This window comes from Bactrocera tryoni, chromosome 1 (genome assembly GCF_016617805.1).
Source record: "Bactrocera tryoni isolate S06 chromosome 1, CSIRO_BtryS06_freeze2, whole genome shotgun sequence".
In the NCBI taxonomy this organism is placed as follows: Eukaryota; Metazoa; Arthropoda; class Insecta; order Diptera; family Tephritidae; genus Bactrocera; species Bactrocera tryoni.
This window is the reverse complement of record NC_052499.1, coordinates 21092462-21107956: the sequence shown is the minus strand read 5'-3', so window position 1 is coordinate 21107956 and position 15495 is coordinate 21092462. Positions and strand designations below refer to the sequence as shown.

Here is a 15495-nt window from a genome sequence, read left to right as displayed (position 1 = left end):
TGTAGGCCATCCGCTTTCTCTCTAATTCGACACGACACTCCTCATCCTACCAGCTGGTCTTTCGAACTTTCCGCAAAGCAATGATTTTGTTTTCAGCTGTACTTAAGAAGCTTGAAATGCTGACCCACAGTTCCTTTATACTGAGTTGCTGAGGAGTGTTCGAGTAAAAAATCGTTTAGCTGTCGGTTGTTTTTATAGCTTCTCGACCTCGAACTTTCATTGAGTTCGTTGACGTGCGTTTTTTGCTGCACAGAGGCGGATGCATATCTAGGCTGTAAACAATATAGTGGCCCGAGTCGATGGAGCGTACTCACGTCAAGGACACTGGCGACATATCATACGTATATCACAACATGATCGATCTGGTTTTGAACTTTTCGATCCGGAGATAGCCAAGTAGGCAACCATATGTATTTCAGGCCCATGCAACGTCGACCACGTCAACCCATTTGGACAGGTTCCACGATGGATGCTGACTTTTCCAACTATTGTAAATATACCGGTTCTATATATTTCTGGGGGTAGAATAACCTAATTGTTCTGTTAACGCATATACATATATATATACAAATATATACATTTTAATTAGCCTTTCCAAATAGTATAAAATTTATCCACTATCAACTTTTTTAATTTCCAGGCGAGTTTGGACGCTATCAGGCTATACAATTCTTTCTACAAGTGCTCTCTGGCCTAACAGCTGGTCTACATATGCTCTCGCTAGTCACCATAGCCGCAGTGCCGGAACATCGTTGCTTCATCGAGGGCGTCGATAATAGCAGTTACTCTTACACACCTTGGAACTCCTCGGACATACTCGCCGCGATACCATTGAAACCCACTGGCGAGTTGGATAACTGTCATATGTACGATGCGCAAAATAATACGGTCGCATGTACCTCGTATGTATATGATCGTACATATTATCAGGATACGCGCGCTATCGATTGGAATTTAGTATGCGATCGCCGATGGCTCGGTTCTGTGGCACAAACTGTTCTAATGTTGGGTGTATTCACCGGTGCTGTTACTTTGGGTGGACTAGCCGATAAAGTTGGACGTAAAACGGTATTTTGTTGGTCGGCGCTATTGCAGTTGGTCATTGGTGTCGCAGTGGCTTTCATACCGGAATATTTTTCATTTATGGCAGCGCGTTTCTTCTTGGGCCTATTCGGCTCGGCGGGCTCATACATATGTGGCTTCGTACTCACCATGGAACTGGTGGGCGCCAGCAAACGTACTGTTTGCGGCATTACATTCCAGGTGCGTATCATAATATAGTGTTCATGCTGCGTATGGACTAACAGATTCCTAAAAATTTACATTCACAGACTGTCTTCGCCGGTGGCATCATGTTGGTAGCCGGTTGGGGTGCACTCATCAAGGATCGTCAGCTGCTGCAAATAATTTATGGTCTACACGGTCTGCTCTTCATCGGCCATTGGTGGTGGTTAGACGAATCGCCACGTTGGTTATGGATGCAGGGACGTGCCGAGGAGGCGGTTGATATTGTCATCAGAGGTTTACGCATTAACGGCTCTGGCATACCGGTGGATAAAAATTACTATGTACAAAAATCCAAGCAACAGACAGCAGCGGAGGAGAAGCCCTCCGCCGGCTTGGGTGGTCTTTTCAGCACACCCAATCTACGTATGAAGACACTTAATGTTTGCCTTTGTTGGTTTGCCAACTCAATCGTCTATTACGGACTTTCACTCAGCGCTGGCAAATTGTATGGCAATCCATTCCTCATACTCTTCATTATGGGTCTCGTAGAGTTTCCCAGCTATTTTACAATTATGGTGGTACTAGACCGTTTGGGCCGCCGTCCCATTACCAGCACGCTTATGATTGCTGGTGGTCTGTGTTGCATTATAACGGCATTTATTGCACAAGGTAGCAACACGTCGACGGGTATCGTTATGATGGGTAAACTGTTTATTGCCGGTTCTTTTGCTGTGATCTACAACTACTCGGCCGAGCTGTTCCCAACTGTTGTACGTAATTCGGCAATGGGTCTGGGTTCGATGTGCGCGCGTTTCTCCGGTGCGCTTACGCCACTCATCACGCTGCTAGATTCATTTGATCCGAAAATTCCTGCCGTTTTCTTCGGTATTATTTCACTCATCTCTGGTTTTTGGGTTATGTTCCTGCCGGAAACAATGAACCAACCTATGCCTGAGTCATTAGAAGATGGCGAGAACTTTGGCAAGGGTGACACATGGTTCACACAATGCGCGGGTCGTAAACCCAGAAGAGCTAGTAACTACCCAGAAGACCCCGAACAGATGGTGCCACTGAAAACGATACAAAAATAGGAGAAATACTTCCACTGATATTCGGCGTTTTTGTTATACGTACCTATGTATGTTATTTCCAAATCGTATATTATTATTGTTATTACTTATTAAATAAGTAGTAAATTGTTTTTTAAATTGTTACCTCTGCTTTGTGTTGAACTTACACCCACATCCTTTACGAGTTACGAAGTTCGAAGAATAAATAATATCGTTGGAGTGTATATTTTATGACGATGTTTTCTAAGCAGTTAAATATAGCACACATTCCCGTTAGATACGAACAAAACTGTAATATTTCGCATATATTATACATTTTGATAAAACTGTAAAATAAAACTAATAAAAACAAAGTAAAACATATATTTTTTATTTGGTAATGAAATTGTAAAACAAATATGTTCCCAGGGGCCGTCTTAACGAACACGGGATGTTCCTTGATTTTTAGGTGGATTGTCAACTCAGCAGTATTTCTCAAAAACCCATCAGCAGGTTCCGGTAATGGGTCTGGTAGTGAACGAGCGCAAGACGAAATATCACCTGCCATCAAACAAACAGTCGTCACACTCGCGATTTGGCTCCCACGTCATTGTTGACTATCACAACTTCGAAGTCGTAGATAATTTAGTCTAACTTGGAACCAATTTTAGCACCAACAACAATGTCAGCCTGGAAATCCAACGCAAAATAACTCTTGCCAACAGGTGCTACTTTGGACTGAGTAGGCAATTAAGAAGTAAAGTCCTCTCTCGACGAATAAAAACCAAACTCTATAAGTCACTCATTATTCCCGTCTTGGTATATGGTGCATTACGAGATTTCGAGAGAAAGGTTCTGCGAAAGATTTATGGTCCTTTGCGCGGTGGCCAGGGCGAATATCGCAATCGATGGAACGATGAGCTGTATGAGATATGCTATATATGTATCTTCTTCTTCTTCTTAATTGGCGTAGACCGCTTACGCGATTATAGCCGAGTTAACAACAGCGCGCCAGTCGTTTCTTCTTTTCACTACGTGGCGCCAATTGGATATTCCAAGCGAAGCCAGGTCCTTCTCCACTTGGTCCTTCCAACGGAGTGGAGGTCTTCCTCTTCCTCTGCTTCCCCCGGCGGGTACAGCGTCGAATACTTTCAGAGCTGGAGCGTTTCCGTCCATTCGGACAACATGACCTAGCCAGCGTAGCCGCTGTCTTTTAATCCGCTGAACTATGTCAATGTCGTCACATATCTCGTACAGCTCATCGTTCCATCGAATGCAATATTCGCCGTGGCCAACGCGCAAAGGACCATAAATCTTTCGCAGAACTTTTCTCTCGAAAACTCGCAACGTCGACTCATCAGTTGTTGACATCGTCCAAGCCTCTGCACCATATACAGGACGAGAATTAGGTGTGACTTATAGAGTTTGGTTTTTGTTTGTCGAGAGAGGACTTTGCTTCTCAATTGCCTACTCAGTCCGAAGTAGCACCTGTTGGCAAGAGTTATCCTCCGTTGGATTTCTTGGCTGACGTTGCTGGTGGTGTTTACGCTGGTTCCAAGATAGACGAAATTATCAACGACTTCAATGTTATGACTGTCTACAGTGACGTGAGTTCCAAGTCGCGAGTGCGACGACTGTTTGTTTGATGACAGGAGATATTTCGTTTTGCCCTCGTTCACTGCCAGACCCATTTGTTTTGCTTCCTTGTCCAGTCTGGAGAAAGCAGAACTAACGGCGCGGGTGTTAAGGCCGATGATATCAATATCATCGGCATACGCCAGCAGCTGTACACTCTTATAAAAGATGGTACCTTCTCTATTAAGTTCTGCAGCTCGAACTATTTTCTCCAGAAGCAGGTTGAAAAAGTCACACGATAGGGAATCGCCTTGTCTGAAACCTCGTTTGGTATCGAACGGCTCGGAGATGTCCTTCCCGATTCTGACGGAGCTTTTGGTGTTGCTCAACTTCAGCTTACACAGCCGTATCAGTTTTGCGGGGATACCAAATTCAGACATCGCGGCATAAAGGCAGCTCCTTTTCGTGCTGTCGAAAGCAGCTTTGAAATCGACGAAGAGGTAATGTGTGTAATCTTCTTTCACGGGTCTTTTCCAAGATTTGGCGCATGGTGAATATCTGGTCGGTTGTTGATTTTCCAGGTCTGAAGCCACACTGATAAGGTCCAATCAGTTTGTTGACGGTGGGCTAATCCCACGGTAGTTGGCGCAGATTGTGGGGTCACCTTTCTTATGGATTGGGCATAGCACACTTAAATTCCAATCGTTGGGCAGGCTTTCGTCCGACCATATTTTACAAAGAAGCTGATGCATGCACCTTATCAGTACTTCGCCGCCGTGTTTGAATAGCTCGGCCGGCAATCCGTCGGCCCCTGCCGCTTTGTTGTCCTTCAGGCGGGCAATTGCTATTCGAACTTCTTCATGGTCGGGTAATGGAACGTCTGCTCCATCGTCATCGATTGGGGAATCGGGTTCTCCTTCTCCTGGTGTTGTGCGTTCACTGCCCTTCAGCAGGCTGGAGAAGTGTTCCCTCCATAATTTAAGTCTGCTCTGGGCATCAGTGACTAGATCACCTTTGGGGGTTCTACAAGAGTATATATACATACATTGATATAATTCAGCGAATTAAGAGACAGCGGCCACCTTGGCTAGGTCATGTCATTCGAATGGATGAAAATACTCTATCTCGGAGAGTATTCGATGCAATACCCGCCGGGGGAAGCAGAGGAGGAGGAAGACCTGCACTCCGATGGAGAGATCAGGTGGAGAAGGACCTGGCTGCACATGGAATCTCAAATTTGCGTCAAATTGCTTAAATAAGAAACGATTGGCGCGCTGTTCTTAATTCGGCTATAATCGCGTAAGCGATGTTTATGCCATTAAATTAGAAAAAGATTCCGCTAAATAACGACGGCAACCTGTGTATAAATATATAGTATAGCTGTTGGCCAGAGTGTTTATTTCACAAGTTCTTCTCGTTTAACAAATGCCCCGAGAATTTTCAGATTTTTCCCTAAAAAAGAAGCCAACGGTAACAAGTTCTTTATTTTTAATCGCTTTGCTGTGTTGTAAAGTGATCGATCTTCGACGGTTGGTTTTCCTGATTTCTTGAAAAACAACGGTCAAACAAATCGTTATGTACCACTCAGATGGTAGCGGCATGTTCAGTTTTTCAAAAAAAAAAACAAAAAAAGAAAACAAACAGGCAACCATTTGCTTGGAAATATTTCGACCACGAGTAACTTTTGTTGCATTCGGCTCATCTTGAAACACCCATACAGTCAATTGCTATTCGGGTCCAACGCATAAAACTACGCTTCATTACCTGTTATGATACCATATACCTGTTTCGAAGCACCGCTTTCGTATTTTTGTAACAGTACTCTCGATCAATTTATTTATTTATTTAGTAAAGTCTATGCACAATGATTCTTACAGACTAATGAAAAACTAGGATGCATATTAGAATTCTAAAATAATAAAATTACAATAACAAGAGTAGATAACTTAAACTAAAAAACAGAATTGAGGGTATTAATGAAGGATACCCTAGAGTGAGAAAAGTCAAGTAGAACTTTCTCGGAGATCGAGTTAAACTCCCGCATAGCCCTCTTGAGGGGAGCATATTCAGCAAAATTAGTAATTTCCTTTTTGTAATAAAATGGCGAAATGGATCTGAGACAACGCTGGGGAGTATTGAAGTTAAGTTTCCCTAATAAGTAAGGACAGTCAATTTCCCCGTTAATTATATTGTAGACAAATGAAAGTGAGAGAACGGACCTTCGATTTTCCAGTGATTTAAGATGTAAAAGCAATAAACCCGATGTATGTATACGATGGTTTTGGGTCAACAAACTTTAAGGAGCGGATAGCATATTTAAGAAAGATCTTTTGAACACGCTCGATCTTGTTAATTGACGATATGCAATATGGTGCTCCAAATAAACACTGCATACTCCAAGATGGAACGCACAAAACATGTGTACAGTAATTTTAATGTGTGTATGGGTCGGAAAAATTTGTAGAATTTCGACGGACAAAGCCAAGTACAGAAAAAGATTTTGAAGTGATATAGTTGATGTGATTACTGAAAGAAAATCTGTTGTCAAAGATTACCCCAAGATCTTTGATTTCAGTAACGCATTTTAGGACGCAATTAGAAATACTGTAGCTAGAAGATAATATGTTGCGTCCCCTACCATAGGAGATCTGTGAGCATTTATCTACATTCAGAAAAAGTTTCTTGATTTCAGGCACCAATTATGAAAAGTATCAATATCACATTGAAGTTTGAGTACATCTTGTGTGTTATTGATTAATGCAAAAATTTTTAAGTCATCTGCATATAACAGAAAGTTGGCGAAAGAGAAGCAACAGGAGATGTCATTGATAAACAGCACAAAGGGAAGTGGACCCAAGACGCTTCCTTGTGGGACTCCCGAAGACGCAGTGAATGAGTCAGATGACACTCCATCAACAGTGACTACGCATCGTCTGTTTTGCAAATATGATTTAATCCACATCAAGAAGGCCGAGTGAAATCCTAGTGATGATAATTTTTTAATTAGAATATTATGTGATACCTTATCAAAGGCTTTAGAGAGAAATCTGTGTAGACACAATCTACTTGAAATCCAGCGGAGAATGCAGACATACAATAATCACTAAAAACTGCTAAGTTTGACACAGTGGAGCGCCCAGGGACAAACCCATGCTGATTGACATTAATTATTGATTTTACTGCAAAATATAATTTATTTTTAACAGAACACTCAAAAATTTTCGAAATAGTAGAGAGTTTAGAAATAGGCCTGTAATTGCAGACATCATCCTTTCTACCACCTTTATGAATAGGGGTAATGCATGTCAATTTCCAGTCAGAAATGAAATCCCCGGTGGCGAGAGACTTATTGAAGATAAGCATGAGAGGATATAATAAGGCAGTGCAATTTTTTATAAATACGGGCGGAAATATTCATAAATTAAGTTAAGACTAACCTTAGCATGGGCGATTGGCAAATTGTGTGGTATCTGCAATGTGACGATCTTTCAATATCAATTTACGCCCAGCATCAATAATTTTAGGAACAGCAACTCATTTTGAACGACCTTCACGAAATTCATCTAGTAGTGATTTATGGCCTGGATTGGCTTCATTGAAGGAGCTTCTTCGCCAAAAATTAAATTCATCGATACACTGTTGCTCAGTTCGGGATTTGAATCCATTTTTAACAACACAAAATCGCATTTAAAAAAATTATACACGCTACAAAAGTAGACCGATAGGGATAGCAAATGACAACATATTTTTTCCCGTTTTCCCGCTCTTTTGACATTTTTCTTCAGTAAGGTATGCCATTTCATCATAGAAAGACATACAACTAGTCGCTACGTACAATTTATGGTCGTCATAATCGTCCTGTGGGATCGGCAGTTGAGCGTCGAGTGGGAAAACTTGAATCCATAGGCACAGTACAAAATGTTCGCGGGACAGTGAGAGAAGGAATTGCCCGTAGTGTCGAGAATATTGAGTAAGACCCAAAGCAGTCTCACACAAGTCGTTCTCAAGGGTTGGGCATCTTGACCACCAGAATCGTCGTACGTCGTACGCTGAGCAACAACTTAACTTAACTCAAGTCTATGGTCTATGCCAAGTTTATGGTCTACGACGATTGATGTACTTCGTACGAATAACGGACGTGAAAATGCAGAGTATTAACCGATTTATGCTTGAAAACCATCGAAAATTAGGTTCAGCGTCTGGACTTCTGCTAGCGTGCCCGTGGTGGCCAACCAAAAGAAATCGAATGTACTTTAACAAGAATAAAGAATTTCATTGATATTCCGAACTGTTTTTAATTAAAAAAACGTTTGTAACGCTCTTAGTTGGAAAAATTGAAACTGATTTAAATCTGAAACTTCAAATAGTGTTTGGCGTTCTAGTTTCAAAAACAAAGAATTTGAGATATTAACTTCCACTTCTGTCTTCAGTTAGTATTAAGAAAAGAGATGTCAGAACCTGGACCTAAAGCCATGTTTTGGATTTAAATTGATACCTTTCTCCTTCAAAATATGCACGTATATCAAATCACTGCACTTCAAGCATATGTTTGAGTATGAGTATGTAAAGCGGAAGTGGGATGGTAAGTATTAATTTTAGCTTTGGCACATGCGCAGTTAGCTTTCACTTGCCAAATGAAAACCTTTTTGATTCTCGTATTGTGGTAACTTTTAAATCACTTTTCCATTTGTTATTTTAATCATTTGCGTTCGTGTTTTTATGGAATAAATAAATACAACAAAAATAAATTGTGTCAATCCGTTGACTTTTTCATTCTTTCGTAGCTGTTATTTACGTGCTGTTTGGTTCGTATTTGTATATTTTTATAACGGTCGGTCAAACAAGTTAATCCCGAATTACTTGTACTTTGGAGATTATTCTTTTGATAATGTTACCCACGAAACATAAATTTAAAATGGCTTTATAAAGAATAAAAATAATTTAATCTGCACCACGGTACATACAGTGGCTCACAAAAATATTCACAAATTAAGTAATTCTTTTAAAAATTTCTAAAGGTTCATAATTTACTTAATATACATATGTATAATATATAAAAACTGATTGGAAGTCACCACTCAATGTTTAATTAGCTGAGAAAAAAATATTTTCGAATACCTTAGATATCCATCATTTGGCCACCAGCCGCATCTTTCACAATAGTTTTTCCGAAAGTTTCATTAACCGTTATTTTCATTATTTTGCTTATAACTGCAAATATTAAAATGGGTGTTTTTTAGATATGCGGTTTTCAAAAAAAATAAAACGCATATTATTTAATGTTATGGCCAAGAATATAGCTCTAAAATAAAGAATTACATTTTCAAAATTATTTTAAACAAGAAAAAACGTTAACTTCGGTTACACCGAAGCTAATATACACTTCACAGGTGCATTTCTTTTAGTAACTATGTGTTCAGTTTGTATAGAAGCTATATGCTATAGTAATCCGATCTAAAAAATTTTCCGGAGATTATATTATGACCTTAAGCAGTAATCCATGCCAAATTTCTTGCAGATACCACGTCAAATGCAAAAATTTTCCATACAAGCCCTAGATTCCGATCGTTCGGTTTGTATGGCAGCTATATGCTATAGTGAGCCGATCTGAACAATTTCTTCCGATATTAAATTATTTCTATGAACAATAACTCATACCAAATTTCATGAAGATATATAGTCAAATGAGGAAGTTTCCTATGAAAGCATTTGATTCCGATCATTTACTTTGTATGGCAGCTATATGCTATAGTTAACCGATCTGACCAATTTCTTCGGAGATTACATTGCTGCCTTAGAAAATAATCTTTACCAACTTTTGTGAAGATACTTGGTCAAATGTGAAAGTTTTCCATACAAGAACTTGATTCCGATCATTCAGTTTGTAGGGCAGCTACATATACATATGTTATAGTGGTTCCGACAAATGAGCAGCTTCTTGAAGAGAAAGTGACGTTTGCAAAATTTCAAAACGATATCTTAAAAACTGAGGGACTAGTTCGTATATATACAGACGGACAGACAGACGGACAACAGACAGACGGGAATGGCGAAATCGACTCAGCTGGTCATTTATATATATACATAGTTTATGTGATCTCCGACGCTTCCTTCTGGGTGTTACAAACTTCGCGGCAAACTTAATCATTCAGGGTATAAAAATGACGCGCTCTAATAAATTCAAGCTGAGTGACTCAATTTTCGACAAATTGTTGCACAAATGTGTTATCTCTTTAAACACCAAAAGTTTTATTAAATAAGTTGATTGTTTCGTTCGGTGTAAGGCATTTAGCGCCGTCCACATCAACTTCTTCCAATTTAGGTACGAAAAATTTATTAATCATGGCCTTATAAAGTTCCTTCTTTTCTGTAACATTATGGCCAACTTCAGTCTTGAAGAAATATAGATCAATAAGAGCACACCAAACAATGAATTTTTAAGGATATAACCGCGCCTCGGTGATGGTCGCTCGGCTTCAACTCTTGCACGAGTTGGTTTGTGTAAGTCCGCAAACCAAGATCCTTTGGCAAAATTTACCATGCAGTGGATGCGAACATCACAATGGTTGCGGGAGTTACCATTTCAACTCTCTTTGAGATGATACCATAAAAATCACCACGAGTGCACGAATTGGTGCACCGGGCATATTCGAATCAGCCTACGAAAGTGAATGTGGATTACGAATGAAGATAATCGGGAACTACTGTAAAAACAAGAGAACGACGATGCCTGACGTCTAATCTAGGCCCTATTAGAAACGAATTCTTTCCGAACTTCTTATAAAGAGTGATCCTTTCCGAAGTTCCCTACTTAAAAAAAACACAGAAACTTCAAATTTAATGGGAAATGTTTATTATCATTCGAAAGAATATTCCTTGTCATTTATTTTTTGAAGATTATCTCTTTCAAATGTTGGTCGCGGCTACGTCTCAGATGGTCCATCCGCTGCGTTAAATTTTCGATGGCTCGTTCGAGCATTTCGACTAACACAATAAATAGTTTTTTTTTGTTTTTTTTTTGATGAATCACTTCAGATCCTCGTTTCAAATTCTGCAATTTTGTTGCCTATTGAGCCAGAAATGGCTCTCATTTCTGAACAAAATTTGGCTCGAAAACGTCAGGTCTTCTTGGAAATTTTCAAGAGCTCTTAGAACAAAACGATGTCGCTTTCACAAGCTGTATTTTGTATGCTTTTAATTTAAGATTTCGACGTAAAATGCGCCATATCCTTCCAAAGTCAGTCCAAGTTACTCCGAATGGCGCCGATTCGACTCTCCACGGTCTTCGTGTACACTTTCAAGTACGGGCTGCTATATTTTCTTCACTGCGAACTGGTGGCGTGGTCTAATCGGTCGAATATTATCCAAAAATGAATGCTGCGTCTCAAGATGGGTGATGGTGTTGCGAATAGTACGCTCAATAGGCCGTTGAACATAAGTTGAGCGAAGCACACAAAATACTCTTTTTACAGAACGTGAATTTTCGTAATAAAAATGAACGATTTGTAAACATAGTTCAGGCGTATGTCTTTCCACGATGAAATGCAAAACAATACCGAACAAAAATAACATAACAGCTTGACACGACTCACGAGTGATGTGTCGAACAAAGGCTATTGAAAACAAGTAAAGAAGGGCTAAGTTCGGGTGTCACCGAACATTTTATACTCTCGCATCATAAAGTGATAATCGAGATTTCATTATCCGTCATTTACATATTTTTCAAATACCGTATTTGTGTAAAGTTTTATTCCGCTATCATCATTGGTTCCTAATGTACTATATATTATACAGAGAAGGCATCAGATGGAATTCAAAATAGCGTTATATTGGAAGAAGGCGTGGTTGTGGACCGATTTCAGCATATTTCGTACATGTCATCAGGGTATTAAGAAAATATTATATACCGAATTTCATTCAAGTCGGTCCAGGAGTTCCTGAGATATGGTTTTTTGTCCATAAGTGGGCGACGTCACGCACATTTTCAATTTTTAAAAAAAGCCTGGGTGCAGCTTCCTTCTGTCATTTCTTCCGTAAAAGTTAGTGTTTCTGACGTTTTTTGTTAGTCGGTTAACACACTTTTAGTGATTTTCAACATAACCTTTGTATGGGAGGTGGGCGTGGTTATTATCCGATTTCTTCCATTTTTGAACTGTAAATGGAAATGCCTGAAGGCTATAGAAATTCTATAGAATTTGGTTATACTTTATAGGTTTTCGGTTTTCGCCATTTTGTGGGCGTGGCAGTGGGCCGATTTTGCCCATCTTCGAACTTAACCTTCTTATGGAGCCAAGAAATACGTATACCAAGTTTCATTATGATATCTCAATTTTTATTCAAGTTACAGCTTGCACGGACGGACGGACAGACAGACATCCGGATTTCAACTCTACTCGTCACCCTGATCACTTTGGTATATACGTATAACCCTATATCTGACTCTTTTAGTCTTAGGACTTACAAACAACCGTTATGTGAACAAAACTATAATACTCTCCTTAGCAACTTTGTTGCGAGAGTATAAAAATGCTACTGCTTGGATCACCCGTCGGAGTGACCAATATTTTCTACTAAAAGTTCGCAATTGGAACTTTGATCCACATATTCGGTATCTGAAGACTTGAGTAGTTTTTTTTTGGTTGCACACTATTCAAGCAAAGTTATATCCCGATACATTCATTGATGCTTGATATATTCAATGTACCCCTACCTCAAAGCCAAAGCAGGAGGCAGAACTTATCGAAAATGCAGCATAGAGCTTCAAAAGTTCAAAAACTTTAATATTTCACACACTTTATAATAATTTTCAATTAATTTATTTCCATTTATTTCATAAATGTTGTTTCTTTAATTACTTTCTCATAAAATTTAACAATGTTATTATGTGTACATAAGTATGTATTTAGCATCTTCATATACATATGTATATATGCTGATAATGCTTTAGTTTTTCAATACACACTGATATACTTAAATAGTATATATGTATATACATATATATATATATATATATATATACATACATATATGTACATATATAAGTTTTTAATTTTAATTCATTTAGCACATTTTCCATTCATGTTTTTTACGATAATTTGGGTGTGACACAGCACAGCGCATACATACACACATGTAAATTACAATTAACTATTATAATATGCTCAAGTGTCCTCTGTATGCGATTTAGGCACACACGATGGTGCAGATCAATTATTTTTTGTCATTAACATACATACATACATACATACAAATAACATGTGATTTCATTATGTTTATTATTTTCATTTATTTTATTTTCAGTTATTATATTTTTATTGTTACATTTAGTAATTCGTTTCATTGTTCTTCTTAGTTACATTTTATTGTGCAAGTTTAACAGTTTTGCTCTTAATTGGGAAATTTAGATGCAATGTATTTATGTTCTTCTGCCTTGTATTAATATTTAATATTTAAAATTTTTTTCTAACTAAGTACAGCTAAAGCTATTCAAATATAAATAACATTCGACTGCAATTAAAAATAATTAATTCGTGGGTGTAATGAACTTGATAAGGAAAAAAGCATATTTATACATACATATACATATGCAATATACAATAAACACGCTTGGAAACCACAAATTGATTTATGCTTATAATATTTAAATGAACTTTGGAGCAATCAACACCGTTCAACAGTAATTTTCGCACCATAGTGACCAGATGCATTTAAGAAGTGGGGTAATTAAAAATCTTACACTAATCGACAAATATAACAATTCGATTAATAGAAAAATCTATCAATAAAAAAAATCGATTTTTATTGTTTTATAATGTTATATAACTTCATTTTAGTAAAAAATCGATCAACTTAAATTAATCGATAATTTAAAATGTCGATTAATAGAAAAATCGATCAATTGAAAAAATCGGCTATTATTGCTTTATAAATTATATCTTTATTTGCAGTTTCTGGTAAACTTTATTTTGTTTAAATCATAAACAAGTAGTAACTTGGAGCCATTAACACTGTTCAATAGCAATTCTTGCATTACAGTGAAAATAATTTGATTAATTTTTTTCTATTTAGATTTTCTGAAATTTCAAACATAAAACTAGTATTTAATTGCAACTAATTACCAGATGAACATAAGTCGATTATTAAAAAAAATTTTAAACTAAAAGATCTATGACCTTTAAAAAACGATTAATTGAAAAATCGATATATATAAATAATCGATTATTATTCCTTTATAAATTATAACTTACTTTTAGTAAAAAAATAGATAAACCTAAAATAATCGATAAATATAAAAAGTCGATTGATAGAAAAATCGATAAATATAAAAAATCGACTATTATTGCTTTGAAAATTATAACTTTATTTGCTCTTTCTGGTAAACTTTAATATGTTTAAATAATTTAAAAAAAAGTAATTTGGGGCAATCAACCCTCTTCACAGCAATTTTTGCACTGTATACAATACATACATTTGGTAGTGTTTTTATTTGCAGTTTCTGAAATTGAAAATGTAAGATTAATAGCTAATTGCAACTAATTACGAGATAAGCTTAAATCGATTATTAAAAAAAAATTATCGATAAACTTACAAAATCGATTAATATCGAAACCGATCAATGGTAGAAGCCTTTCAGTTTTTGGTAAACTTCAATTTGTTTAAATTATGTGATAAAAAAGTAATTTCGGCATCCTTACAATTGCAACTCTGTTCAGTTGCATAAATCGAAAAGTAAATATTTCGCGGTAAACAAGTATTTTCTAACTTGTTTTTAACAACCTTACCAAAAATAAATAAGAAATACTTTTCTAATTGATTTTAGAAATTAATAAAGATCAAAAACTTTCTACAAAAAAATTTATTTCGAAATAACGCATCTCTAAGCTTCAAGTGAAACCGACCAAATATACTATAGTTCTAAAAAATGGTTTATAAGCTTGATGTATTCGTTACATGCCTGTAACGACTTTACGTTGGTAACTTAACCTCATTTTATTGAACATTTTATTTTTCGCTTGTCACTTCTCCGGCCGCTATTATTGGCTCTCTCTAAAAAAAACGTTGACATGAAAGTTTCTGAAGGCTTACTATTGTAGCGTTGTTAATTATACCAATTCGCTGATTTTATATCAATTGTGTAAGTTCGATTTACCACTCTGCAAGGTTTTCGAAATTAATACAGCTAAATTGTTGCTGTTGGTGCTACTCATTTTTACGTGAAACGGTTTGCCCAAGCAGCGCACTCGTGGATTCTACTGAAAGGGGCCGCTACAAGTAACATAAAACATTACTTCCTAGTTCATTAAGCTCAGGTAAAAATATGTCAGCTCTGTTTAAAGCTTGATCGAACTTCTTTTTCCTTTTGATACAAGCGTCTTCAGACAAGCCCACAAATTGAGAAAGCTAAACCTTTGAAATCCACTATAAGCGGCAAGTGGAGTTTAAGTGAAACTTACTCGTGACAAAAATACTTTCAGACATTAGTCGGAACTGATATCGAAACCTGCTTTTGCACCACTTTTTGCTCAACGAGTAATATAATTTTTACATTAATGTTATAGATCTCCTTAATTTTTGTTCGAGCTGGCTCGATGTTTTCACTTTTTTCTAAATCAATGATCTACAGCTGGACCTTCATAGAAGAAAA

At 37.3% G+C, this 15495-nt stretch overlaps 1 protein-coding gene across 4 annotated transcripts in view; it reads left to right on the top strand.

The window, feature by feature from the left end:
• The window catches only part of LOC120782557 (organic cation transporter protein), a 35508-nt gene extending 32858 nt beyond the window's left edge, over positions 1-2650 (top strand). For all 4 annotated transcript variants that reach the window (XM_040114890.1, XM_040114889.1, XM_040114887.1 and 1 more), the window contains exons 3-4: positions 641-1263; positions 1332-2650. In XM_040114890.1, the coding sequence (XP_039970824.1) occupies positions 641-1263; positions 1332-2318 (1610 nt within the window). In that variant the 3' untranslated portion in view covers positions 2319-2650. The remainder of the gene's footprint in view (positions 1-640; positions 1264-1331) is intronic.
• Positions 2651-15495: the final 12845 nt, after the last annotated feature.